This window comes from Cloeon dipterum, chromosome X, assembly GCF_949628265.1.
Source record: "Cloeon dipterum chromosome X, ieCloDipt1.1, whole genome shotgun sequence".
Taxonomy (NCBI): domain Eukaryota; kingdom Metazoa; phylum Arthropoda; class Insecta; order Ephemeroptera; family Baetidae; genus Cloeon; species Cloeon dipterum.
Window position 1 is genome coordinate 13,044,103 of NC_088790.1, and position 25,795 is coordinate 13,069,897.

Sequence of the window (25,795 nt, forward strand, 5' to 3'; positions counted from 1 at the left end):
ATGCATCATAAACTTGTGTGATCAATGCAAAAAAAATTTCCTTGAGATAAGTGCGAAGTCTATTGATTAAATTACAGCATATCTTTTTAAAATAAATGTCAGAAACAAAAAAAAATGTGGCTGGATTAATGACTAATTTGAAACATTATCAACAATAGATATTTTGCAATTAAGTAAATTAATGAAATATATTAAATTGATTTTTCTTACTGATTTAATAAATCTATTCTTAAGGTGGTGGAGGCGGCGGCGGAGGCGGTGGAGGCGGCGGCGGAGGTGGCGGAGGCGGAGCAGTTGGTAAGTTACATGTTGTGAAAATCATTTATGGTGAATCTAGCAAAATTTTAATGTTGCAAGATAACGAGCAACAATTAAAGGCCATTTTGCTACAATATTTAAATTTTGAGAAACGTGTTTATTTTAATTTGGTTAAATATGAATTAAAATTGATTTCAGATCCCCCACCACCAACATCTTGCCCAACAACAACACCACCATGCACTCCAACAACCACCCAATGCACCAAACCACCAACCTCTTGCACCACAACACCCCCTTGCACCACAACCACCACCACTTGTACACCAAAACCCACTTGCACCACCACCACTTGTACACCAAAACCCACTTGCACCACCACCACCACTTGTACACCAAAACCCACTTGCACCACACCAACCCCCACTTGCACCACACCGAAACCCACTTGCAGCACAACAACCCCCACTTGCACACCGAAACCCACTTGCACCACAACATCCCCTTGCACCACGAAACCCACTTGCACCACAACATCCCCTTGCACCACACCAACCCGCACTTGCACCACCACCCGATGCACCCCGAAACCAACCTCTTGCACCCCGCCAAGACCAACTTGCACCACCACCCGATGCACCCCGAAACCCACTTGCACGACGAAGCCGCCATGCCCGCCGGAAAAGTGCCCTGAATGCGTCAACTACAACTGCACACCAGGCGATTGTGACTGGGGTAGAAATTTGCCCCACCCTGGTGACTGCAGCAAGTTCTGCAAGTGTGACGTCACGGGAGCCATAGCATTCAAGTGTCCGGCAGGACTTCACTTCAACGCCGCGCTTGAAGTTTGCGACTGGCCGAGCAACTCCTGCTGCACCTATTCCAGCACCTTCGTCGGAAGATGTTCCGCATAGTTCAACACGCCCACAATAAAGGCGAACTATGTCCCTGTGAACAACCGTGTTTATTTATTTTCTATTACACTATATTACACTACTGCTGAATAAAAGCTTATCTTAACTTTAGTTGAAGGTTTGAATTACTTGAGAGTTTAAAACCCTATAAAAATGGATGATTCCGAAAATTTCTTAACTTACATTTCTGGGTCGAAATCAGGGTGTACTCAAGAGAGAGCTTGAAAAAAATTGGGATGGAACGAAATTAAATATTAGCTATACATATCAAACAAGAGTTGGAAAATCCTACCAGTAGCCTGGCTACTCAAAGATGTTGGCCATTTTTAATTTTAAAAGTGGTACTCATCAGGTGCAATTCAAGTGGATTATATGGTTATCAGTGAGTACACTTCAAATCAATTCAGTAGCGTATTGTGGCTGCAAATGCGCGTCATTGCGAATGGCGAGTGACTATAATTTGGAAATCAAATCACTAATCACCTCTTCGGTTATCATCTCTCATTATACAGTTTTTGTCAGGGTAAAATCGAAACCACTGACAGCATTAAATTTTATAGAAGTATTTTTGGATTGAATTAGCAGGGTGATTTAAAAAATCGTTATTAAAATCTACGTTATATAATACGGCTATTTCATATATATAAAAATATGTATGCATTCAACTTTTCTATTTATTTTTTTCTTTCTGGAATTGGAAATTATTGGTAGTATTTTTGAAGTTTCCACGTTATGCCACCTAACAGAGTGAACTGACATTGATGAAAGAGTGATTTACCACTGCAACGCCCTTGTCACCCCAATGATAAAAAGGCTGAAGAGCAAAAGTCACGGGTCGCAGCGTCGCATGATGGTTCTAGCGGTGCCAAGACAATCTGACGAAATTCACTGAATCGATCAGTCTTAACTCAAAGAATATTCATGAAAATATTTCAACATCAATATTTTTTGCAGGTTTTACGGGACATTTTCAACGAATTTTGATAATGCAATAAATTAATTTGAGTTGGTACAACTTAAGGTATGCATCGAACTTCTCTCGTCAAGCTCAATTAAATGAACACCGAATTTGAGGTCAACGTTAAAGATAAAAGTTCACCAAGGGTCATTTCGAAACTTTCCGGGTATTTTTTTGGTATTTTGAAAACCAGAACCATACTTTAAAATTCCGACACTCTCCTCAAAAGTGGTCACAGGGTACGTGAAAACCTTTGTGAAAATTTCAAGGTTGTGTTTGGCTTCGTTTTCGAGAAGTTAATTTTTAAACCTTAAAAAACACGAATTTTTCAAAATTTGCAAATATTGTGACCATCCAATATCGGGTTATGCAAAATTGAATAATGTTCGACTTGGCCTGACTTGAGCCCCTGGTGAGCTGAATGGTTTTTGGAGTGCTCACTCCTCAACCCCTATCGGCCCCCGAGTTGAAAAGCTAATATTTTAAATCATTTTATTTTATTTTGTGTTTTATTATATTATCTAAAATTGGGAAATTTGACGCCCCTGTTTTTAAAATAGGTAGAGGGTAATAATACAGGATAATTTTACACATTTTTTAATTGGTAAGATGTATAAGACGTTTTAACTGCCAACGCACCTGACTGTGAAGCGTTAGACAGGGTAGACTCTTGAAAAGTTGAGACCAGCAATAAAATAAATAAAAGTAGTAAACCACTGCATAATTATAATATTTAATATCCATGCTTTACTTAAGCCTTGAAAAAGCTTAATTATGGATGCTAGAACAATGAAACCATCTCTAGCTGCAAAAACTCCTGAAGGATCAAATCGTCTTGGCGGTCTCTAACGGAACAGAGCAGTTTTAGGGTGCCACTCGGCCCTCAAACCAAGTGAAATTAAAATAAATTGACCATCTACTCACAATGAAGGACAGGCTTAAATATCACAGCGTAGTATCCTTATGCTCTTGTAGCAGGCATAAGAATAAGAAGTATCAATAGCACTGCTCAATTATAATAAAGATCAATTTTAAATTTAAGTACAATTTGAACGCATCATAAAACTAATAAATGAATAAAGTTCTGAAACATCTTGATTTAATAGTGAATCAAAGTTTAGGAAAATACACTTCCTGAAACTCGAAGTAAACCACACTTCCCGAAATCCTTCACTCATCTGAGTGAGAAATAGACAAACTTTTAGCTTTGATTAGCTTTAAAGTGCAAATTCCTAATTATGTTATTTTTCTCACGCGCGTTTCGCAAACTGTTCTGTCCTTTTAATCTATTTTTTCTTATTAGTTAAGTGCGGGAAAGGATCTCAAAATATCCAAAACATAATAAAGTTAATTGAGCCATCATAATATTTGCTAAACCTCTTTAATGCGTCAAAAAACTTCCATTTGTGCAATAACAACAATTAATTGCAGCATGCTGCTTTCCATTGGAGCAAAAAGTGAACGTTCACAACAAAAACAATCTTACACGTGTACATTGTGAGTGGTGCTTTTAAACCTTTGATCTCGTCATCTCAACCTCAATGTTTGTTCTTACGACTTGCCAATCATTAAAAAAATTACATTTAATCTAATTTGATTAGCGAAATTTGTACAGCGTAAAACAATCAATTGAATTGGTTTTACATAAATCGAGATAAGAGTAATTTGGCATTATATAAAAGACGTGAAAAAGAATGGGCACACTCAAAGCTTATTTGTTGGTGGTGGATTCTGTCAAACTAGCAGAGGACGGATCAGGAAATGAAAGGTTTGTTACTAAAAACATTTTTGACGTTTCATTGATATGACTTTATGTACTAGTATATTTTTCCTAAATTTTTATCAAAGTGTTTTAAACTATATGGGCAGTCGTTTGCAAAAAATCATATATCATATACATAAAATTACTTTTGTTCCAAAACTAAACAGGTAGATTGTAAGTGAACTGTAACTGCACTTAGGTCAAATGTTCAACAAGATCACTTTGGTTGTTCTGATCGCAGGATTAAAATTTATATCTAATGGATCAGAGTTTATTTAATTATAAATTATTTTCGATTCTATAAGTGAATTATATCAAACATTTTGCAGCCCTCAGGCTCGCAGCAGTGGCCTTACTCTGCGTCGCTACCGTCAGCATCAATGCTGCGAAGTTGCCAATGAAAATAGGTAGACATGGGGGTAACGAATGAAACCAAAAGGTTTTTTGTGGTATTCATATTACTCCCTTTCAGGTGACCTAATCACAACTCCTTGCCCGACGCCGACGCCGCAAAAAATGAGGTCAGGTGTCAAAATTACAACTCCTTGCACGCCTCCAGCTCCGCAAAGGAGGAGGTCAGATGACCAAATCACAAACACTCCCATGAGGCCGACACCAACACCGCAAGAAATTAGGTCAGGAAACAAAATTTCAACTCCTTGTACACCACCAGTTCCACACAAAAAGGTGTCAGGAGACCAAATCACAACTCCTTGCCCGACGCCGACGCCACAGAAAACGATGCCAAAAGCTGAAGTTTTAGGCGGTTCTTCGGGTAAGACATTTTTTTCTCGAAAAAAAAGAAAATGTTAAGTCTTTTAACTCAATCTTTCAGATAATGATGTAACAATCCCTTATCCAACAACAACACGAACACCTTCTTCAAACGCTAAAATTTCTTCTAGAGGTAAAAATAGTCCCTATGAAATTTTACATCTCCACAAATGGTGAAAGGGGGACTCTCATTGAGATATTAGCCTAACTGGTAGTGATAATAACCGTTAAAATTATAATAGATTTATATTTTCAATTTAGAACCACTTCCGGTTAAAATAAATTGGATTTTTTTTTGAAAAATTGGGAAAACACCAAATCCCTACAGCTAATGAAACTGGCCTTAATTTTTTCCCTTTACTATGTGACTAACAAACATAAAGGATATCCAAATAAACAAGCCCTTTTTTCAAGGTGGAGGCGGAGGTGGAGGAGGCGGAGGAGGTGGCGGCGGCGGTGGTTTGTAGTCTGTTATTGATAAATGTACTTAATAAAAAAGGTTCACAGGTGGTGGTGGTGGTGGAGGTGGAGGCGGTGGGAGGTGATTTTTGAACTTGATTTTGAGAACTAAAAAGCTTCATTTCCAACACCTATATCGGCTTTTGTACTCCATAAAATATATTGCTATTAAGAACTGAATAAAAGAAATTTATCCGTCAAACAACAATACTTTTGATTTTATTAAATAAAATTTACCTGGTCAAGAAAATAAATAAAAAAGACTTCATGCTAATTGATTGGAAGATTTTTGGTTAGTAACTTTAAATTTCTTGAAGTCTCAGTCAGCCGCACTACGCCGTGCCAGCTGGTAAATTTTTGGTCACGTACACAAGTCGCCAGCCACCATGAATTTGGCCAAGCTGTGCAGCCTACGCCAGCCGCCACATAAAATTACGCTGCTGAAAGTAGTGTGACTTCTATACAAATAAAACGCACTCTATTTCATGAGCGAGCCACGGTTGTTTTTTTTTTCGCGGAAACCTTGAATGGAACTCTTTTCAAGTATAATAATATATTCTTTAAGTCAGAAGTGCTAGGATTTTTTTCTAAATGATTATTTTCCAAACAAATATATAACAGCGTGCTGCTTTTGAAATTTAATCGAACTGAGAAAGTTAGAAAGTTAAGAGGAGTTAACACTTGATAGTGATAATTTGATATATCAGATCAATTGTCAACTGGGACGTTTATGAAAAAAATTTCAAAGTTGACATTGAATGTGTTATTGTTTAACTTATGATTTCATCTCAATATGGCATGTCAATCATATAAAAATTTGAATTTTATCGTATTTGATAGGCAATTATGACTGCCAATAACAATAAATTGAATTGGTTACACTTGAACCGAGATAAGCTTTATTTGGCATATAAAAAGACTTGAAAAGAAGGCTCATTCACACATTCACAGGATTCTATTGGTGAATATTGTCGGATCAACTAGCAGTATAGTCCACCTTTGGAAATGAAAGGTTTGAGATATCAATTCTTTGCTACAAGATTTGGCCTAGTTCGATCTAATTTCTTTCAATTCAATTGATCAAATTGCTTCATTATGTCTGCAAATAGGTATTTTTAAACTTAAATTTGTTAAGAAACTTGCAGATTTGAATGCGTAGTTACGCACGGATTAAGTTTTCATTAAAAATTTAAAAAGCTGAAGTTTAGAAAATTATGTGACTGTATAATTACATTGATCTTTTCACTGGATTACTCATTGATTGATAACATTATACAACAAATTTTATTGATTTTTGTATAGTGAAAAAGTTAATTGAAAGAAATTTGCTGTTCACAGCCTTTAGGCTCGCAGCAGTGGCCTTGCTCTGCGTCGCTATTGTTAGCATCAACGCTGAAAAGGTTACGGAGGAGATAAGAGGAGGTGGAGGTAAGATATATTAAAAGAGGATCAAATTTTGAGCTAAAGAATGGTCATTCCTTGGCCAACCTCACTAAAAATTTAACTGAAAATCCCTTAATCTATGAAGCAACAAACAAAAATTATTTTTGAATAATCAAAATATCATTGCTTTCAAGGAGGAGGTGGTGGCGGCGGTGGCGGCGGTGGTAAGTTACTTTGTCATTGAGCGAACTTAGATATTTAAAGATACATATTTATAGGTGGTGGCGGTGGAGGTGGTCAGTCACGATGAAACATTTTTATACCTTGGTTATTTAAAAAAAATATATATATATATTTACAGGCGGCGGCGGCGGCGGCGGCGGCGGCGGCGGCGGCGGAGGAGGAGGAGGAGGAGGAGGTGGTGGTGGAGGAGGAGGTGGCGGTGGAGGCAGAGGTGATTTTGTCCATTTCGTTTTCAGATAATTATAGTAGTAAAAATAGATACGACGATAAAATACTTAACAATTTAATCTAAATTAATCACAATTAAAAAAATAAGTCAAGTGCGAAAATAATGAACATAAGTACAAATGAATGAATTTAACTTATCGTTTCGATATTATTCCCAGCCGACTCCCAAGTCAACCCCCTTTGTGACCCGATCTGCGAGCCCACACCACCACCTTGCCCCCCAAAGCTCTGCCCTGACTGTGTGAACTGCGCATGCACCCCCCACGACTGCGACCGTGCTAGGCTTCTGTACTACCCCGGAGACTGCACCAAATTCTGCATGTGCGACCACTTAGGCGCCAAGGAGTTTGACTGTCCGGCTGGTCTGCATTTCAACGCAGCACTCGAGGTCTGCGACTGGCCACACTCGGCCAATTGCTGCATTCCCAACACCTACATTGGCACCTGCACAATGTAATATAGTCTACTGTCACTGCCCATATGTTGATGTCGGATCTACAAATAAAGTTATGTAGAACTTCATGTCATTTCTAACGAAAAGTTTTATTAAATAAAATTGAACAAAAATGAATACGATGAAATTTGATTCTAAAGGAAGATATGGGAAAAGGAAAAAAAATGATTTGCATGATTGCCACGTGGCGAGTATGATTTCTCTTTCAACAAATGAATCGAAAAAAATACAAAAAGAGTAGAAATGACGCAACTAATGCATGAAAAACCACGTCAGAATAATACACATATTGCACGCACATAACCAATAATAAATGCACCCAGTTTAGCTGAATTGTTGTCTTACAGTTAGACAGTGTTTTTTTTTTTAATTTGAAGCAACAAAATTCTATAATACTACCATTTTACCATTCCATTTTTCGTAACAAAAATAAAGATTTTGAGACATTTTAAGTCAGTTTCTTTTCCTTTTCTATATGTTTGTGTCAAATGAGAACGCAAAATCGAGTTGAAAATTAAATCATCATGCATTTGACCTTGGATTGGAAGCTGATCTCAATCAGTCATCATTGCACGGCATATATCAATTGAATTCGGCTGTCTAAACGACTGAGATATCACCTCTGGGATACAAAAACGATGACTGAAATGATAGACTTTTCTTAATTCAGTTTGATGGACCTAAGATAATGGGATGACACACATCTCCTGGAAGCCATTGATTTTGAGAAATTTATCGACTATTTTTTGCCATTTCAAGTCTGCTTAAATGTTTTTCTTTCCAGTTTATGGAGATGAAATACTAAACAGTTTCAAGGACGCTTGTCATTTCGAGATTTGAATGATCTGACAAAGAGAGTTCTAGTAGGGGTGATTATTACTTGCGATAATTTTGCACCTCAAATCAATCGGAGCGAGTGACACATATGCAAAAAACTCCTTAATTGTTGACATTGAATGAGTAGCTATTAATCTTTGGAACCCATCTCAACCTTAATACGGGTATTCAATCTCAAAAGAATATGTCAATCATTACGATAATTTAAATTTTATCTAGTTGGATTGGCAATACAAATAATAATTCGGACAGCCAATAACAATCAATTGAATTGGTTTTACACAGATTGAGATAAGAGTAATTTGGTATATAAAAGAGGCGAAAAAGGACAAGTGCACTCATAGGTTTTTTGTTGGTGGATATTGTCAGACCAACTTGCGCATAGGACGTCTTTCAAAATGAAAGGTATTTGTGCTCGTTTCTTTCCAACTAGCAGTTTTATCTGCGTACTATTGTTTCATTTTACAGATTTTGAGTTGCATTGAAATTATTGATAATTTGCTTCAGGTCGTTGGCATCAAATGTCTCACAATTTTAAAATGGGAATTGTGATTTAGCTTTGAAAGGGGTCTGAAGCAGTTATGCTTTTCACAAGCAACAAAAATTTTGCTTCTCACAAAATACTCTAAATTTTTAAAGATATAATGCATTAATTAAACTTATCGATTTTTCGTTATATGAGCTTGCTAAATGAAAGAAATTTGACCATTTGCAGCCTTCAGGCTCGCGGCAGTGGCCTTGCTCTGCGTCGCAATCGTCAGCATCAATGCGGAAAAGGTGACAGAGGAAATTAAAGGAGGCGGAGGTAAGGAATCATTATATATGGATTGTCCCTTTTCCAATGAGTAAATTAAAAATTTTCTCCGTGCATCTTTCTTCTACCCAAATTTGTAGCTACGATATAATTTCTGATTAGCTTTTGCAGTCTCTTTAATTAGATTCTTTATCAAAATTCGATTGAAAGATTTCAATCAGTTCCACTGCTATATCAATTTTAATTATTCATCTAGAATTTATTTTTGAACGGGATTATTTCACGTCAATTTTGAACTCCAGGAGGAGGCGGCGGCGGTGGTGGTGGCGGAGGAGGAGGAGGAGGAGGTGGTGGTGGAGGAGGTGGAGGCGGCGGCGGAGGTACGATATTTTGAAAAATTAGCAGTTTCAAATATCAAAGTAAAATTTTGAGCTTTAACTCTTTAAAAATTAGTCAGAGAAAACGTCAAAAATAAACGGTAAAACTAAGATTTAAGGCAGTTTGAGTAAACCGAAATATCGTTCACTGTTGCCAAAAGTGGTGACAAAAATTAAATTTAATCTGATATTAGTTTGTCGTTGAAGTCAAGGGGCATAAACTTTATTACGAACTATTCAAGGACAGAAAAAGGATAAAGAAGAAAATTGGCAAACACCACATCCCTCTCAAGTGGAAAAATAGAAGGTTATAATCTATAGTTATCATTGATTTTAAGGAGGCGGAGGCGGAGGCGGAGGTGGAGGTGGAGGCGGAGGTGGAGGTGGAGGTGGAGGCGGCGGCGGCGGTGGCGGTGGTGGTAAGATCTTCCTAAGTTTGCATACCTTTTGCTCTTTACTCATTTCACTATCAAATTTACAGGTGGCGGCGGAGGCGGAGGCGGAGGCGGTGGTGGCGGCGGCGGCGGTGGCGGTGGCGGTGGCGGTGGAGGCGGCGGAGGAGGTGGCGGTGGAGGTGGAGGCGGAGGTAATTTTGTTAATTCCTTATATCCAACTTAATATCAAAGTGCTAATTTTGCGCATCAAATATCATTTGGGTGAAAAAATGGCCCACTACGAGTCCAAAATTTCTGGAAATCGAATGAGTTGAGCTTATGAGACCAATTTGATCCACAGTCGATCCCCCGCCCCCGGTCGATCCAACCTGCGAACCCACTCCCCCACCATGCACCCCAACTCCCCCACCTTGCCCCCCGAAACTCTGCCCTGACTGCGTGAACTGCGCGTGCACCCCCAACGACTGCAACCATGCCGTGCTCCTGCCTTACCCCGGCGACTGCACCAAATTCTGCATGTGCGACCACTTGGGCGCTAAGGAGTTTGACTGCCCTGCTGGTCTGCATTTCAACGCAGCAATTCAGGTCTGCGACTGGCCGCACTCGGCCAATTGCTGCATTCCTAACACCTATGTTGGCACCTGTACTCCTTGAGATGTATTCTTAATTGCCCCTTTAAATAAATGCGGCATGTATCTATCAAATAAACTTAAATATTTATTATATAAAAATATATTTGAGAGTATACTTATGGTTCATAATTCAAGATGTTCTTATCTTCACGTGGGAGTCCACAAAAACAGTTGATAATTAGATGTACTACATTTGACTTTGGACATAGAGATGATCTCAATCGTGAGGAAAAACGCTAAATATCCATCGGTAACATCCATAGCTGGCACTCTCAACTAAAATAAATTGAAATTTGATTGAAATTATTGCTCGTGGACCCAGCATGGAAATCCCAACTTAAAATGAATGGTAAGTTGTTTTTGTTATACATTACTTAACGAGGACCATTATATTTACAAATTTTAAACGATAAATCCATAGTGTTTAACTAATAAACCAATATTTTTACAGCCCTAATTTGAACAGCTGTTGCCATTGGCAAGATCAAATCTGAGAGACGGTGATGGAGGTTATGGAGGTAGGAATAATTTAGTTCAATAAATTTACTAGATTTAACAAAATTTTGGAATAAGTTCAATCGTGGCTTGCGTCTACTAAATGAAATTCTATATTGAGAACAAGAACAAATTCATTACAAAACATTGTTTCAAGGTCCTCTGACAGTTGCAGTTTATTACGACTCAATAGAAGTCATTTGAAATTGGAATAACACATCAGTCGGCTGTTATCGAGGCTGCTTAATTTGTGAATAAATATGTGCTCCATGGCGAATCTTCTGGATTTGTATCCACGCCATAGACTTATTGCACATCTTGCCATTCACTATGATCCATTTTTCTACACATCCAACATATAAATGAGAGTTTATGAAGCTTTTCTTCTTTCATTAACCTCTTAAAATAATTCTACCTAGCGATAAACTAGATTAATTTTGGTGAACTGATTACGCCAAGGATCTTTGACAATTGCTGCTTAAGCCTTGCGACTGCATGCATTTTCTGGCCTGTAAAATCTCCCCCCTCTCACTCATCAAACGATTTTGCAATCAATATGACACTGATATTATTTACCATTATCATTAATGAAATTATTAATAAACCAACTTTTTACACCATTTCACTGGAAAGCGGCCACTATCGTGAGTAGTTTATTTGAAGTCAAGTGACTTAATGGCCAATTCCTGAATATGCAATTGACGCAAGCGCAGCGCTAAACAAGATGTCTCAATTAAAATTAATCATTAATCAATTACGAGCAAGCAGTAACATTTGAGATTTTAGCAATCTGAGAGGAGGGGATCATTTTAATTTCAACATTTTGGTTTATTGAATTGATTGAGGGCAAGTGACGTATGCAAAAAACAGACCATGCACCGTGCATATTAAGTGTGTTGTTAAGCTTTGGATCACATGATAATTGGAATTTTATCTCGCTTGATTAGCATTATTAGTGGCATATTGGACAGCCAATAACAATCAATTGAATAGGTTGTACATAGATGGAGATAAGAGTAGGGAGGCATATAAAAGACGTGAGAAATCGGGTTCATCCAATAGGTTATTTGTTGGTGGATATTCTCAGACCAACCAGAATAGGACACATTTGGAAATGAAAGGTATGCATGCTTCTTCGTTTTCCCTCCAGCAATATTCTCCATTACGCTATTTCACGATTTTTTTTAAATTGGTGTTCTAGAATGGAATAATTTACTGCTGTTTTTTCAAATTTAATTCATAGCTAAATTAATTTTATTTTTCAATTTAAGTTATCTGTTAGCCATCGAAGGAAAAAAATATCAAAGAAAATGATTTAGTCTAATGCTGTGTTTATCGATTTTTTGTCCAATAGCTATTATATCTAACAACATGAATTTATGCAGCTTTCAGGCTCGCAGCAGTAGCCTTGCTCTGCGTCGCTATTGTCAGCATCAATGCTGAAAAGGTGACACAGGAAGGAGGCGGTGGAGGTACGCAAAAATGATCAGTTGCTACTGGTTAGGAAGTTTCTCTTTTTCCTCTCTTTCTGAAGATTTGACGGACTTTCAGTGATTACTAAATTGTGTATTCACACATGAAAACTAATTTTTTTCTTGAATAAAAACTAAAATACTTTTTTGCAAGGTATATTTAGTTGTGAAAATTTAAAAAAAAAACTAAATCAATCCTTCAGGAGGAGGCGGTGGAGGTGGAGGAGGCGGCGGAGGAGGTAATCAAATGTTTATTTATTATATTTTTTCTATTCAAGCACATAAAGTTACTAAATATAAAACCGAAAAGATTACGCATTTTGAGTTATTTATTTCAAAATTTAAGTTCGAAACATTGAATGATCCACAATTTTAAAATACGAAACAAAAGACTGATTTTTATTTCCATGAACCTAAGGTCTAGGGAAAAGTATATATCAATGAAAAGAGGAATATTCAGAGCACATTTAATTTTTTCGTCTAAAATGTCCCATTACTTTAAGGTGGCGGTGGAGGCGGCGGTGGAGGAGGTGGTGGTAAGTTGCACCATTACCAGAAAAAAATTATTTTTCTAAAACAAAATACAGGTGGTGGCGGAGGTGGAGGTGGTGGTGGCGGCGGCGGAGGAGGAGGTGGTGGAGGCGGCGGCGGAGGAGGTGGTGGAGGCGGCGGCGGTGGCGGTGGCGGAGGAGGAGGAGGTGGTGGTGGAGGCGGCGGAGGTGGAGGCGGCGGTGGTGGCGGCGGTGGTGGTAAGTTCTTCAAATTTTTTTAACCTCACTTTATGCTCATGAGTCATGTGTAAAAAAATTACAGGCGGAGGCGGCGGCGGCGGCGGAGGCGGCGGTGGAGGTGGCGGTGGTGGAGGTGATTACACTGATTTCTTTATCCCGACTAATGAACAAATAGTGATATCTCTGACGCATTGAATGAATGTCAAAAAAGTTAACAAGTCGAAGACCCCATGATATTAAACTGATAAGTCCACTCTCATCCACAGTTGGTCCCCCGGTCGATCCCCCAGTCGACCCTCCGGTCGACCCTGGTACTGAGGCACCACCATGCGCGACCGACCCTCCTGCACCCCCGAAATACTGCCCGGATTGCGTGAACGCCGCGTGCTCTCCCAACGCGTGCAACCTAGCCGTGCACTTGCCCTACCCCGGTGACTGCACCAAATTCTGCCAGTGCGACCACGACGGCGCCAAGGAATTCAACTGCCCGGGTGGCTTGCATTTCAACGCTGTACTGGAGGTCTGCGACTGGCCTAGTGCGGCCAAGTGCACTGTCGCGAACACCTACGTCGGCACCTGCACAGCTTAAGATGTATTTTGATAATTGCCACTATATAAATGCGGCATTTATCCATCAAATAAATTGTAATATTTATTAAAATCTAAATTTTATATTTTGGACCCAACATTTCTGATTTTAAGTGAGATATTCTTATCTGCACATTTGTGCGTCAAGAGAGACCGCAATATGCGTCGATATTCAGATATTCCGCAAGAGTTTGACTTTATACTTGATACTGATCTCTATTTGAGTGCCAATAATCTGTCACGTTTGAGAGGTGCTAAATATCAATTGACTTTGGATTGCACCGATAAGCACACTCGGTCGATTCTTGATGCCTATTGGCTAAAATTTAAATAACACCTAGAGGTGTCAAATATAAATAGACAAAAATCTAGGGAATTCATAGAGTTTTTGTTGGTGGATTTTGTCAGACCAACTTGAGCATCGGAGACCGTATCTTAAGATGAATGGTAATAGTTCTTTTCTTATATGTCTTTAAAATTCTCTAGAACCCTAGAAAAATACTGTTTATATATTTCTGAATAATTGAAACACACTTATTTATTGATTTGCAGCCCTCAGGCTCGCAGCAGTCGCCTTACTCTGCGTCGCCATCGTCAGTGTCAATGCTGAAAAGGTGACAGTGGAAGGAGGCGGTGGAGGAGGTAAGAGAATCGACTCTGAATTTTTACTTTTTTAAATCGATATTAAAAGTGTGTAAGTCTATTAAATGTTTTTTTATTTTTCTAATTTTTTTTGGGGTATTTAAATAAAACATTTTCAGGTGGAGGAGGTGGTGGCGGCGGCGGAGGAGGAGGTATGATTTTGATTCATTTTTTTATTCTTCCTCTAGAAGTCACACATTTTAGAAATGCTACACGAGCTCAAGATAAAGGAAATGTCCACCCCATGAATTGTTTTTAGCCCTTAACTAGAGCCAATTCTACCAAAATTTTAATGACATATTTCAAAACAGTTGAAAAACTGTATTCAAAAATGTTTCGAGTATTCACCATTATAGCACACATTTAATTATTAATAATGCAGTGTATATTATTTTAAATTAAAGTCAAGAAGAGTGCTGCAGATACTCTTTTAATACATTCATTGGACAAAAATATGAAAAGCAATGTCTTGTTCAGACAATTTGAAAATTAAAAATAAATCTTGCATTAATCTCACCATACATGCGATTAGTTGAAAGCTTTTGGTAAAGCAAGGTGACTACCAATAAGTGATAATATAACGCAACCGTGCTCAAAATCTCTTTAAATTTTAGATCAATATAATTCTAACAGTAGTTTCACTTAAACTGAACTTGAATTTAAAGGTGGAGGAGGTGGTGGCGGTGGAGGAGGAGGTGGTGGCGGCGGTGGAGGTAAGTTTTTGTTTCAAGTTTGTTTCGATTGGAAAATTAGACAGTAAATTAAAACGAACATTTCATTCTAATAAAATTATTTGCAATGATTATTGATTGAGAGAATATCAAGGTTGAAAAGATTGTAAAATAATAGACTTAAATACTGACTAGTAAAAATATGTTTGAAATGCAGCTGATTGTTTCCTATATTTTGTGTCTCTTAACAAATTTAACGAATCTCTTAACATAATATTATTTATTGTATATTAGTTTGATGCAATTACAAAAATAAAAAAGGTAAATACAGAAAATGTATTTTAGGCGGAGGAGGTGGAGGAGGAGGAGCAGGTGCTGGAGGTGGTGGCGGTGGAGGTAAGAGTTTGTGAATTTTTTTAAAATGAAATGGTGGATTTTAGGTAGTCAGTGACCACACTATCTTCAAGTGATACTTACGCCGTACTATCCAGATACTATAAATATTTTAAATAAATCTATGGATTGAAATCCACCACTCTATTATGCTTTCAAACATTTTTTAACAAACTGTTTTTAAAATATGTGTATCTAAGGTGGAGGAGGTGGTGGTGGTGGAGCAGGAGGTGGAGGTAAGCAAACTCTTTCTGCTGATATTTTGAAATTATTTTGGGCATGCATTTGAGTAATTTTTATAAATTTAAGACAGACAATGTATTTATATTTATTGGAAGCCCATAAAAGCAAGTACATTCAATGGTGTCATACTGTTCAGTTTAAATTAAACACGAGCTGTTTTAATTTCTACAATAATTTTCTGCTTAACTAGATAAACAGCTCGCTATACACCGAGGAAACTGCATTTAATCTCAACTGAAACAATTTAATTATTTTCTAGGATTATACTTCTTCTAAATAAAAAAAAGAATTAAATTTGAAGGTGGTGGAGGCGGAGGAGGAGGCGGTGGAGGAGGAGGTGGAGGAGGAGGTGGAGGCGGCGGAGGTAAGATTAACAATTTTTCAAGGCTAGGAAAATTTATTGAAATTTGCATTGGAATGGCAATGACCTTATGCTTTACTTTGAAAGGACAACATATATTGTCCCGTAAATTACGTAATTCATCGTAAGCACAAAACAATAAAATATTAATAATTCGCAGGTTTTAAACAAAACTTTAAACTTTAAGTTAGTTAATTTTGCCACGCTTCCTAGCATAATTAATCAATTTAGATTTTTTAAGTTTAGTTTTTAATTAATGCATGTACTTAATTTCTAGGAGGAGGAGGAGGAGGAGGAGCAGGAGGGGGTGGTGGAGGTATTTAAGCAACAATTTTCAGCATAAAGTTAAATTCAAAATTAAATTTATCTTGATTAGTATTATTTGTCATATAAAAATAATGATAATAATCATGTTCTATCTCAATATTGAATCAACTTGCTTCAGTGTAAGAAAAACATTTAAAAAAAACTCCTTTAAATCTTAATGCTTTTAATAAATATATCCTTCTCTGATTACTGTCGCCAAGTTGTCAATATAGTGAGACTTGCGAAAGCAACACACTTGATCTAATGATATGTTTTCCCTATATAAAAAGCAATTAGCCACTCTGTATGACCTTGGATTTGTTACGGGTGTCGCGTGCATTGTCCCATAATTATCAGTCTGAAATTTAAACTCTAATATAGAGAGAAAATATTGAAATAATAATTGTTAAAACTTCTAGGTGGTGGAGGAGGTGGTGGAGGTAATACTGGAGGTGAGAATGATTTACTTTTAACGAGCTCTGACAAAAATCTGTTTTAATTTTTTCCAAATTTGACCCTAAGAGATATAAATATACACATTAAATAACTAACACAATTTTAGGTGCAGGCGGAGGAGGTGGTGGAAGTGGAAATGGAGGCGGAGGAGGTGGCGGGGGTGGCGGAGGTGGGTCTGGAAACGGCGGCGGCGGCGTCGGCGGTGGTGGTGGTGGAGGAAGTGGAAACGGAAGCGGTGGAGGCGGTGGGGGTGGTGGAGGCGGGTCTGGAAACGGCGGAGGGGGTGGCGGAGGCGGTGGGGGCGGCGGATCTGGAACCGGAAGTGGAGGCGGCGGAGGAGGTGGGGGTGGAGGAAGTGGAAACGGAGGAGGTGGGGGTGGAGGAAGTGGAAACGGAGGTGGTGGGGGCGGAGGCGGTGGGGGCGGCGGATCTGGAACCGGAAGTGGAGGCGGCGGAGGAGGTGGGGGTGGAGGAAGTGGAAACGGAGGTGGCGGTGGCGGAGGTGGTGGGGGCGGTGGATCTGGAACCGGAAGTGGAGGCGGCGGAGGAGGTGGGGGTGGAGGAAGTGGAAACGGAGGTGGTGGGAGCGGAGGCGGTGGGGGAGGTGGTTCAGGAAATGGAGGTGGTGGAGGAGGAGGCGGCGGCGGTGGCGGCTCTGGAAGTGGTGGAGGAGGTGGTGGCGGGGGTGGAGGTGGAGGAATTGGAAACGGAGGCGGTGGAGGTGGCGGTGGAGGCGGCGGTGGCTCTGGAAATGGCGGAGGGGGTGGTGGCGGAGGCGGCGGTGGAGGAAGTGGAAACGGAGGTGGTGGAGGCGGAGGCGGTGGGGGTGGTGGCTCCGGAAACGGTGGAGGGGGCGGTGGAGGTGGAGGGGGCGGCGGAAGTGGAATTGGAAATGGAGGCGGTGGAGGCGGCGGTGGTAGTGGGAACGGTGGTGGCGGCGGCGCAGGCGGAGGTGGCGGAGGTAGTGGAGGCGGAGGCGGAGGTGGTGGCGGAATAGGAGGTAATTGAAAATTTATGTGGAACGAATGTTCTCATTATTCTAAGACCCTAATTTAAATCTTAAATGTGATTAAAATGTTAAACCCCTAATGATATGGAAAATATTTTATTTGACTTTCAATTCCAGTCGACCCTGGCATTCCCACGGTCAAACCACCCAGCCCAACTAACCCACCTTCGGACACCTGCCCTGATTGTGTGAAATCAGCGTGCTACCCTGATCCCCTCGGTGTGCACCTCCCCTTCCCTGGCGACTGCACAAAGTTCTGCCAATGCGATAACGACAGAGTCGTTGCATTTAACTGCCCATCTGGACTGCACTTCAACGCTGTATTAGAAGTGTGCGACTGGCCACAAAATGCTCGATGCACCGTGTCAAACACTTATGTTGGCTCCTGCTCAGCACCCATGATTGTTCGATAATCCTGAATTAAAGCGGCATTTATCTTCTAACTACATTTAGCTAATAAACTCTCTGATATTACAATATATATAGCTTTTTTATTTTTTTTGAGACTTTGAATTCTAATCTTGACCAAAGACTCTGTATTTTTAAAGAGTTAATTGAGACAAAAAAGAGCATACAAAATGCGTAATGCATGAAAGAACGCAGTAACTGATATCTAATCACGACAACGAATCTAAAATCGCGCCTTTGATGTGTGTGTGTGTGTGTGTGTGTGTGTGTGTGTGTGTGTGTGTGTGTGTGTGTGTGTGTGTGTGTGTGTGTGTGTTCGATGAAATGTTGATTTCAGTTTTTTTCTGTTGTGTGCCGACGAATGATAAAGATCACTGGTACTTGAAGGCCACATCATGCATCAGAAAATTTTAACAAAACAGGACTAGACGTTGGCATCAAATAATAAAATGCGTCAACAGAACTCTTCTAGAATGATAAATAGGCTGATAGATAAAACTAGAGAACTTTTAACAACTCTTTCTGGGTCAGACCAAACATTTTGGCTAATCAACACACAAGGCTTGATAATTATGTATTAGCCTTTTGCAAGTCGCTAAAAGATGCGTATATTCGGTTTATACACAAAAATATTGAATATGTAATGCCTTCTGCATTGCCCAAAAGGGCACACACCTCTTAGTCTGAACCAAATAGAAAATATGAGTTAATAATTCCGACAGAAATTATTAATATTTATCTCTGGTATTATAGAAATTAACGGGTTTGTGAATTTTTTTGCGGTGATGAGAGGGACCACTGTCTATCGTTCTCTCTTTGTTATATTGTACTAATGTACTCACAGAATCAAGTAGAGTAAATCGTTTTAGAAAGCCAGAGAAACGAATATCTTTGCGTTCAGAGGTTTTTTTGTAAATGTTGTACTTCTGTCACTGCTGATGAGGCCTGAAACACCGACGTTCTTGATATTCGATAAAAAAAACAATTCTGCATCTTTAATTTGTAACTTTACTGCCCATCGATCCTGGTAACAGAGCCAGCCGAAAAATTGGCTTGAAATAAATACTTGATTCGTCTAATTTTTATATTCCCGTTGTTATCAATCAATGCTATCGAAAGATATAAAGATTTTAATTTGCATGAGCCACAAAAGAGGACGCTACAAGTGCTGGTGCTATAAAACTATCTTCTCTAATCTTTATAAAAATTAATTCGAGTTTTCCCCTGATAAAAAATAATTGGTATCAGAGGTCCGTTCAAATTTCAATCGCAATCCATACATCAGCTCGTGGAATCAAAACTGATTAACAATCAGTTCTCTCCGATTGTGATAGATCGATTTAGCAAAACTGTCCAAACATTATTAATGTACGTTTTAGCAAGAGTAAACCCCATTAAAGGACAGGCGCGTGCTTGAGCAGAAACTTAATTAAAATGTTCCCTTCAGGAATACAAAGTAAAAAAAAAACAGATCGATTATTTTTTACACTCATTTGGAGGAATCGGCTCTTTGGTTTTCATTAGGGATTCCGTGCCTGTACACTGACAAGTAGGGCTCTTTCTCGCAAAATCAACACTGCGCACAGCAATTAATTGAGTTTAAAACGCCGCTGGCAGAGAAAGAGAGTAAAGTCGCTCAGCCAAGTTGATTTTGTCTTAGTTGTTGGCTTGAAACTCTTTTAAGAAAAATTTTGCCCAAATCATTTTGGAAGGAGTTACGTAAAACTTATTTTGAAGAAAAACAACCAAATTTTAAAAAGTTATTGATTGCGCAGCTAGTTAGTATGTAAATTCTCTCACAAAGGATAGAGCAAATATTTTGCTATATTGAATTAAAGAAATAGAAAAATTAGATGCAAGGGAATTTGAATTACAAAAACGAAAATAATTGTGCATAGTCCAAGGACGACACGCAAGATTATTTTTCCCTTCAATTGTTTGCTTTTAGCCAGCAACAACAATCATAATTTTTAAAATCAGAACAATAGCGAGCCATTCCGTTGATTCAAAAACACATTTTCCCTGCAAATATTTCATTTCAATATGAAATGTGTGAAGGCCAAATAATTTGAAATTATTAGAGCTTACTGCGTGGAACTTTAATATATATGCGGTTGTTGGCAAACTAGATTAATTCTTTTGAATTTGACATGGCTCGTCACTATCCGAATAATACAGCAATCGCGTAAGACACGGGATTAAAAAGATTAAAGTCCTAATCTAGCGAGAACATTCGCGTCAAATCATTCGTCACCAGGAATTATGACGGCTTTGCGCTGCCTTCGTTTCACTGTGTCGAGATTAGTAAAAAAAATCTAGTCGACTGCCGCAATAGCTCGATTTTTGACGTCACTGGACAACACGACCAAGCCACGCATAAACGGCACACTTCTGAATTTAGGGAGGAAATTTGCATGCCGAGCTGAAAACGATGCGTTAAACCTGTTGGTGTGTCGCATTACCCAGCCATGAAAAGAAGTCATTAAAAATTGAATGCCGAGTAAAACTGCTTTTTATGGTCTCGCCTCTCGCCGTAAAATTTTTGATTCATCTGACGTCAAACGTTTTGAGTGGCGTTAGCAGCTGCGTTTTCTTATTTATATTTGTATACATATACACCTATAGGTGCACGTAGCCTAAAGAAAATACATATTAATTCAGTGAGTATAACAGAACTGTAAAATTATATCCTACTCAAACGTCTGCACGAATAATACAAAATAATCGAAGTGTTTTCACTTCAAATATACGCAGTGAAACCCCTGGAAGTGATTGGTGCGCGCAGATAAATCGCACAGATAAATTTATTAATCCAATTTTTAAAATATTGACTCTACTAATTGTTAGTTTGTTTGATATTAATTAAATACAAATTATTTTAAGGTTGTTCCTATCTTAATCGCAAATTGTGCTGTCATTTTAGCTGCTGTACAGTGAATGACATATTTCTAGATTAAATTATCATTGATTTGACACCTGAAACTGCAGCAAAGAATAATGTACTAAAATCTCACAGCTTTTTTCTTAGCACTTAAATTCGAACTAAGGAAAATGACCATGAAAGATTTGGAAGGAGATAAAACATATTGCATCCCAAATCATACGAGAAAAGTGTAAAAATGATGAATAATTTATGTGTAGGTTTGATGAATCAATATCTTGACTGCGATCTAAATCAAGAAAAGAAAGGATTTTCAGGTACGTGTCATCAACGAGTAAAAATGTGAAGATCTGCAAATCGCAGTTCATTGCTGAGAATATTCCTATTAAATGCTCTTCGCTGAAAGAGAAAAGCAAATATAGAGTCACCTCAATCTATTTGCTCATTAGTTCTCATATCAGAATAAATAACGTTGCATATCGCGAATCTTTAAATTTAGAGTGCTAAAATGCCTTAAAAGGGGTCAAAAATTAAAAATTTAGTCTGCACACAAAAACCTGATTTTGATCGGCAATCTTATCTATGTCAATTAAATGTTAATTTCACTGTGTCTTCTGTCGCTCTAATGGGAAAGGAATATTTGATATGCACTTAATAATCTGTAGGGGCAGAGGTGGGGCCTCGGATTAATGACAAATTATGATTGATTAGAGGGATAAGCCAGATGGTATAAAAAGGAATGTCAAGAAAGGCTGAAGACAAGTTAACTCATTTACTCATTGCATATACAATCGGTGGGTGTCTCTCCGTAGAACCAGTACCCTTTGTGTCAGCATCAAGCCAAATTTGATTAGCCATGCGAGGTGAGTAGATTAACTGTGGAAGAAAATCACATTGGGCCTCGGGGATAATTAAAGGGGAAGCTTCGCCGGTAACTTTCTGAAAATCGGCAAGCACGTCTTAAGCGGGAGCTGAATTCTCAAAGGACCAAAATAGTTAGCTTCGTTTTACATCTAATCCGCGGGACAGTGGAGGGACGAAAATCCACTTTTCCAAAACTTGACACGGCGAAGAAAATTGTCAGAGGAAAGCTGGTGTTGATCATCATCAAATTTCAATTTAACACTTTTCGATGGCTAAATTTTGAACGTAAAAAAATTTGAAGCAAATTATATTTCAGTTGCCATTGTTGGGTTCATCCTTTTCGTTGGGATTGCCAGCGGTCAATACAGACACCCTGGTCAGGGTCGCGATTTCACGTTGACGACGCCGCAATGCCCTCCTTGTGACTGCGCCACCACAACCACCACAACCACCACGACCACACGCCGCCCGACCACCACGCGCACAACCACACGTCCAACCACCACGCGTACAACAACCACGCGTCCAACCACTACGACTACACCAACAACCACAATTGGTGATGAGCCACCTACACCACCCTGCGCTACTCCCCCAACTAGTCCTCCAAGGTTAGTTTACGCTTCCTGCTATTTTTCTCTTTCACAGCAAATCAAGTTTTTCTTACATTAAAACTAATTTAAATTAAAATTTTCACTTATTAATATTTTCTGAAAACATTATATTTCACATTTTGTAATTCTCAACCTGGTAGCTAAAATTCCCTATTGTTGCTCCAGGTACTGCCCGGATTGCGTGATGGCAAAGTGCACACCTAATGCGTGCAACCAGGGCGTGCAGGTGCCTTACCCGGGTGATTGTACCAAATTCTGCAAGTGCGAGCTTGACGGAGCTAAGGAATTCCTTTGCCCTGGAGGACTTGAATTCAACGAGGGATTGCAGGTGTGCGACTGGCCCAGCACTGCTGGATGCACCATTCCAGGCACTTACCTCGGTGGCTGCGAGGGCCTGGCGCCTTAACTCTTAGTTGCCCAGGAAGCTAAGTCCTCATAAAATTTTAATTCTTATATACTATATGCTTACTCTAATGAAATAAAGGTCTCGTGCTGGTAATTTATTTATTTATTTCAAATTCTTCTCTCATTATTTTCTTAACCCGTTTTAAGCTAAATTAAACACATTCAAATACGGTAAAAAATAAAGCGTTCAATAATTACGGCTTATCTTTAGAGAAGGTTCATCAATTACATCTTAATTTTGTCACCAGTCTGCGAACAATAATTGCCACCTTGTATATCGATAATTAAGTGGAGTGGTGGTGGGGCTTGCAGTAGGAGTAAATACAATCAAATTGAGACAAACAGATTGACGACTATGATTGATTAGCTGATAAGTCGCCATGGACAAATATATTTTATTATATTTAATTATTTTTGTTTACAATTGTTGCAAAATCCATCGAATTTAATGTTTCCTTAATTTCTAAAATTTGGAAACTTTATGAACGATATTGAGACCATTAATAATTATGCCTTGATTTTTGGGCAAATCATCAAAGGGTGTGGTACTATTTTCTCTGCAATTCATTCACTCTTAGCCAACCATTCGAAATTTTTGTTTTGCATTTAGCCATTACAAAATCTTTAGCGTACTACCATATTGTTTTAATATAATTTTTTAAAGGAAATCTCCCCTTCATGTTTAATAAAACATTTTGAGAGGCAGTACGTTACTCTCTCTGGTTGTGTGAAGATTTGTTGCAATGTTACATTTTAGATGCAGGAAGCTCTTAAAGTGTGCCCGTGGCAGCTCAGATGAACTTGACTTGGTATAAATTACACAAGTGGCTTTTGCTTGCAAGGTAAAAGGCGAAATTCAGGTAGATTCTATACGATGGCTTAAATTTGAAGAAATAATTTTTCTTGAACAGTGGTAATTGCAATCTCATTTTTTTACGTTAAAAACGAGTTAACTATATCTTAAATTAGTCCTTAATTTAGCTTACAGAAACAATAATAATTTGAGTGTTATTTACATATTCTAAATTTAAATTAAGTTGAATAATTCAGAACAACTCATAGTTGTTTTCAATGTAACGATTGTTTTGATTGATATCTAATACTGGTACTTGAAAAGCTTTTGGAGGAAAATAATAGTATTTGTTCTATAAATTAAATTCAATAAAAAATATGGTTTTCAAGTTTAGGGAAACAATCGTAATTTTTTTTATTGAGAGATAATCACTTTTTAATTTGCATATCATTTCTGATGCGAAGGTTTTTGATATGAGTAGAGACAAATCACGAAACATGTCAATCTTGTGTGTCGAGCTTGTCACCGTTGATTTTTATCAATTGACAACCTTTATTGTCTATGTTTTCGCAGGTTTACACATTTTTTAGACAAAAACCAACAAGTGGGGAGAAAAACACTCAAGCTGAATTGCAAAATGCGGCAACATAAAGGGAACGTCAATTTGTATAAATAGGGAACTTCTATCTGGATGAAATAGTAAAAAACGGCAGTTGCTGATTCGCTTTCAATCATTCTAATAGCAAACGGTGGGTGTTTGCCAGACCTTTTGCGCAGCAGAAATGAAAGGTAATTAAGTGTTTGTCAACTTGCTTATGGGCCCTGCAAATCCACTTCTCTAATGCTCCCCGTCCGGCAAAATCTCAAAAGTTTTGGGCCAGATTTTGAAGGTATTAATAAGAATGGAGTATTTCTGATAGTTTGCATTTTTGTGACGGAAATCTTTTAGAATAGAATAGAATATTTATTAAACGCCAACGGCGTACAACTATTTCCAGCATTTATTTGAGGCAGCTTTGGTTAAAGTCAAAGGTTTTAAAGGACAATCAAGAATGTGGTACATACTATACAGATCAGCATTACAATAACTACATTTACATTTGTCGGTAACATCCAGGTGAAAACAAGAATTTGTGCAAATAAGAAAATGATACCCATGAAATGAATATCTGGTTAACATGGAACGATCCTTACAATTCGTTTTCTTCCAATCGGTATTTAACATTGCGGGAGTATAATAGAATTTTGGATCAATATTTTGCTTTTTAATATTCATATTACTTACAAACTTGACAAAAGCTTCGGAACAATTGAGAGCGACGGAAATCTTTTATAATCCCTTTTAATGTTAATCTTGTCAGAGAGTATTATGAATTGAATTTTACTATTTCAGTTGCCATTTTGAGTTTCGCTTTCCTGGTGGTGGCCGTCAGCGGCTACTCCATGTTTGATGACAAGTCCATCACATTGACAACCCCTGCTTGTCCTCCATGCGAATGTATCACCACAACCTCGACTACCACTACTACGACCACATCCACGACGACTACCCCGAGACCGACGATCAAGCCTGACGAGTAAGTTTTAAGTACGAGTAAAATTTGGTTGAATTAAAAATTGCAAACTTTTCAAATTGAAGTGTAATATTTAAACTTCTAAGTTCCATAAATTCCTTGCAATTTTTCATCAGGTGTGAATCTCTAAACTATTTTCAGTAAAGTAATACCACTTTTTTGCTTGGTTTAGCTACTGCCACTCGTGCGTCAGCAGCAGGTGCAACCCAGAAGGCGGCATCGACTACTCAATTCAGCTATCCTATCCAGGCGATTGCTCCAGGTTCTGCAAATGCGACAAGCCAAACTCGGCCATAGCTTTTAACTGCCCAGGAGGTCTGCACTTCAACCGTGAACTGCAGCTGTGCGACTGGCCCACTGCATCCAAGTGCTCTGTCCAGAGCACTTACGAGGGTGGATGCGAATCCTTGATCATCCCTTGAAAGTACCGCATGTGTCAAAATTATAAAATATAAATAATT

General features: G+C 38.5%; 1 protein-coding gene and 1 long non-coding RNA gene across 2 annotated transcripts; both read left to right on the top strand.

Moving 5' to 3' along the window:
• Positions 1–25,795, top strand: LOC135945304 (uncharacterized). Its single transcript, XM_065492907.1, has 32 exons — positions 1–15; positions 159–165; positions 235–297; positions 457–1,171; positions 2,360–2,369; positions 5,081–5,125; positions 5,174–5,207; positions 6,870–6,962; positions 7,138–7,432; positions 8,490–8,497; positions 9,330–9,404; positions 9,740–9,820; positions 9,883–9,987; positions 10,137–10,447; positions 12,899–12,931; positions 12,983–13,051; positions 13,209–13,259; positions 13,329–13,712; positions 14,476–14,508; positions 14,971–15,069; positions 15,373–15,423; positions 15,621–15,656; positions 15,965–16,027; positions 16,302–16,340; positions 16,628–16,634; positions 16,750–16,782; positions 16,893–17,786; positions 17,913–18,206; positions 22,265–22,559; positions 22,728–22,966; positions 25,154–25,337; positions 25,507–25,795. The coding sequence occupies exons 1-32, from the start codon at positions 1–3 to the stop codon at positions 25,754–25,756; spliced, it is 4,911 nt and encodes a 1,636-aa protein (XP_065348979.1). The 3' UTR covers positions 25,757–25,795.
• Positions 3,868–5,064, top strand: LOC135945938 (uncharacterized). The gene is made up of 3 exons (XR_010575473.1): positions 3,868–4,311; positions 4,365–4,667; positions 4,728–5,064. It is a non-coding gene; the product is annotated as an uncharacterized LOC135945938 (long non-coding RNA).

Coding starts and splice junctions, on each gene's coding strand:
- LOC135945304 (XM_065492907.1), top strand. Junction 298..456: donor TGGCGGAGGCGGAGCAGTTG/GTAAGTTACATG, acceptor AATTGATTTCAG/ATCCCCCACCACCAACATCT. Junction 5,126..5,173: donor AGGAGGTGGCGGCGGCGGTG/GTTTGTAGTCTG, acceptor AAAGGTTCACAG/GTGGTGGTGGTGGTGGAGGT.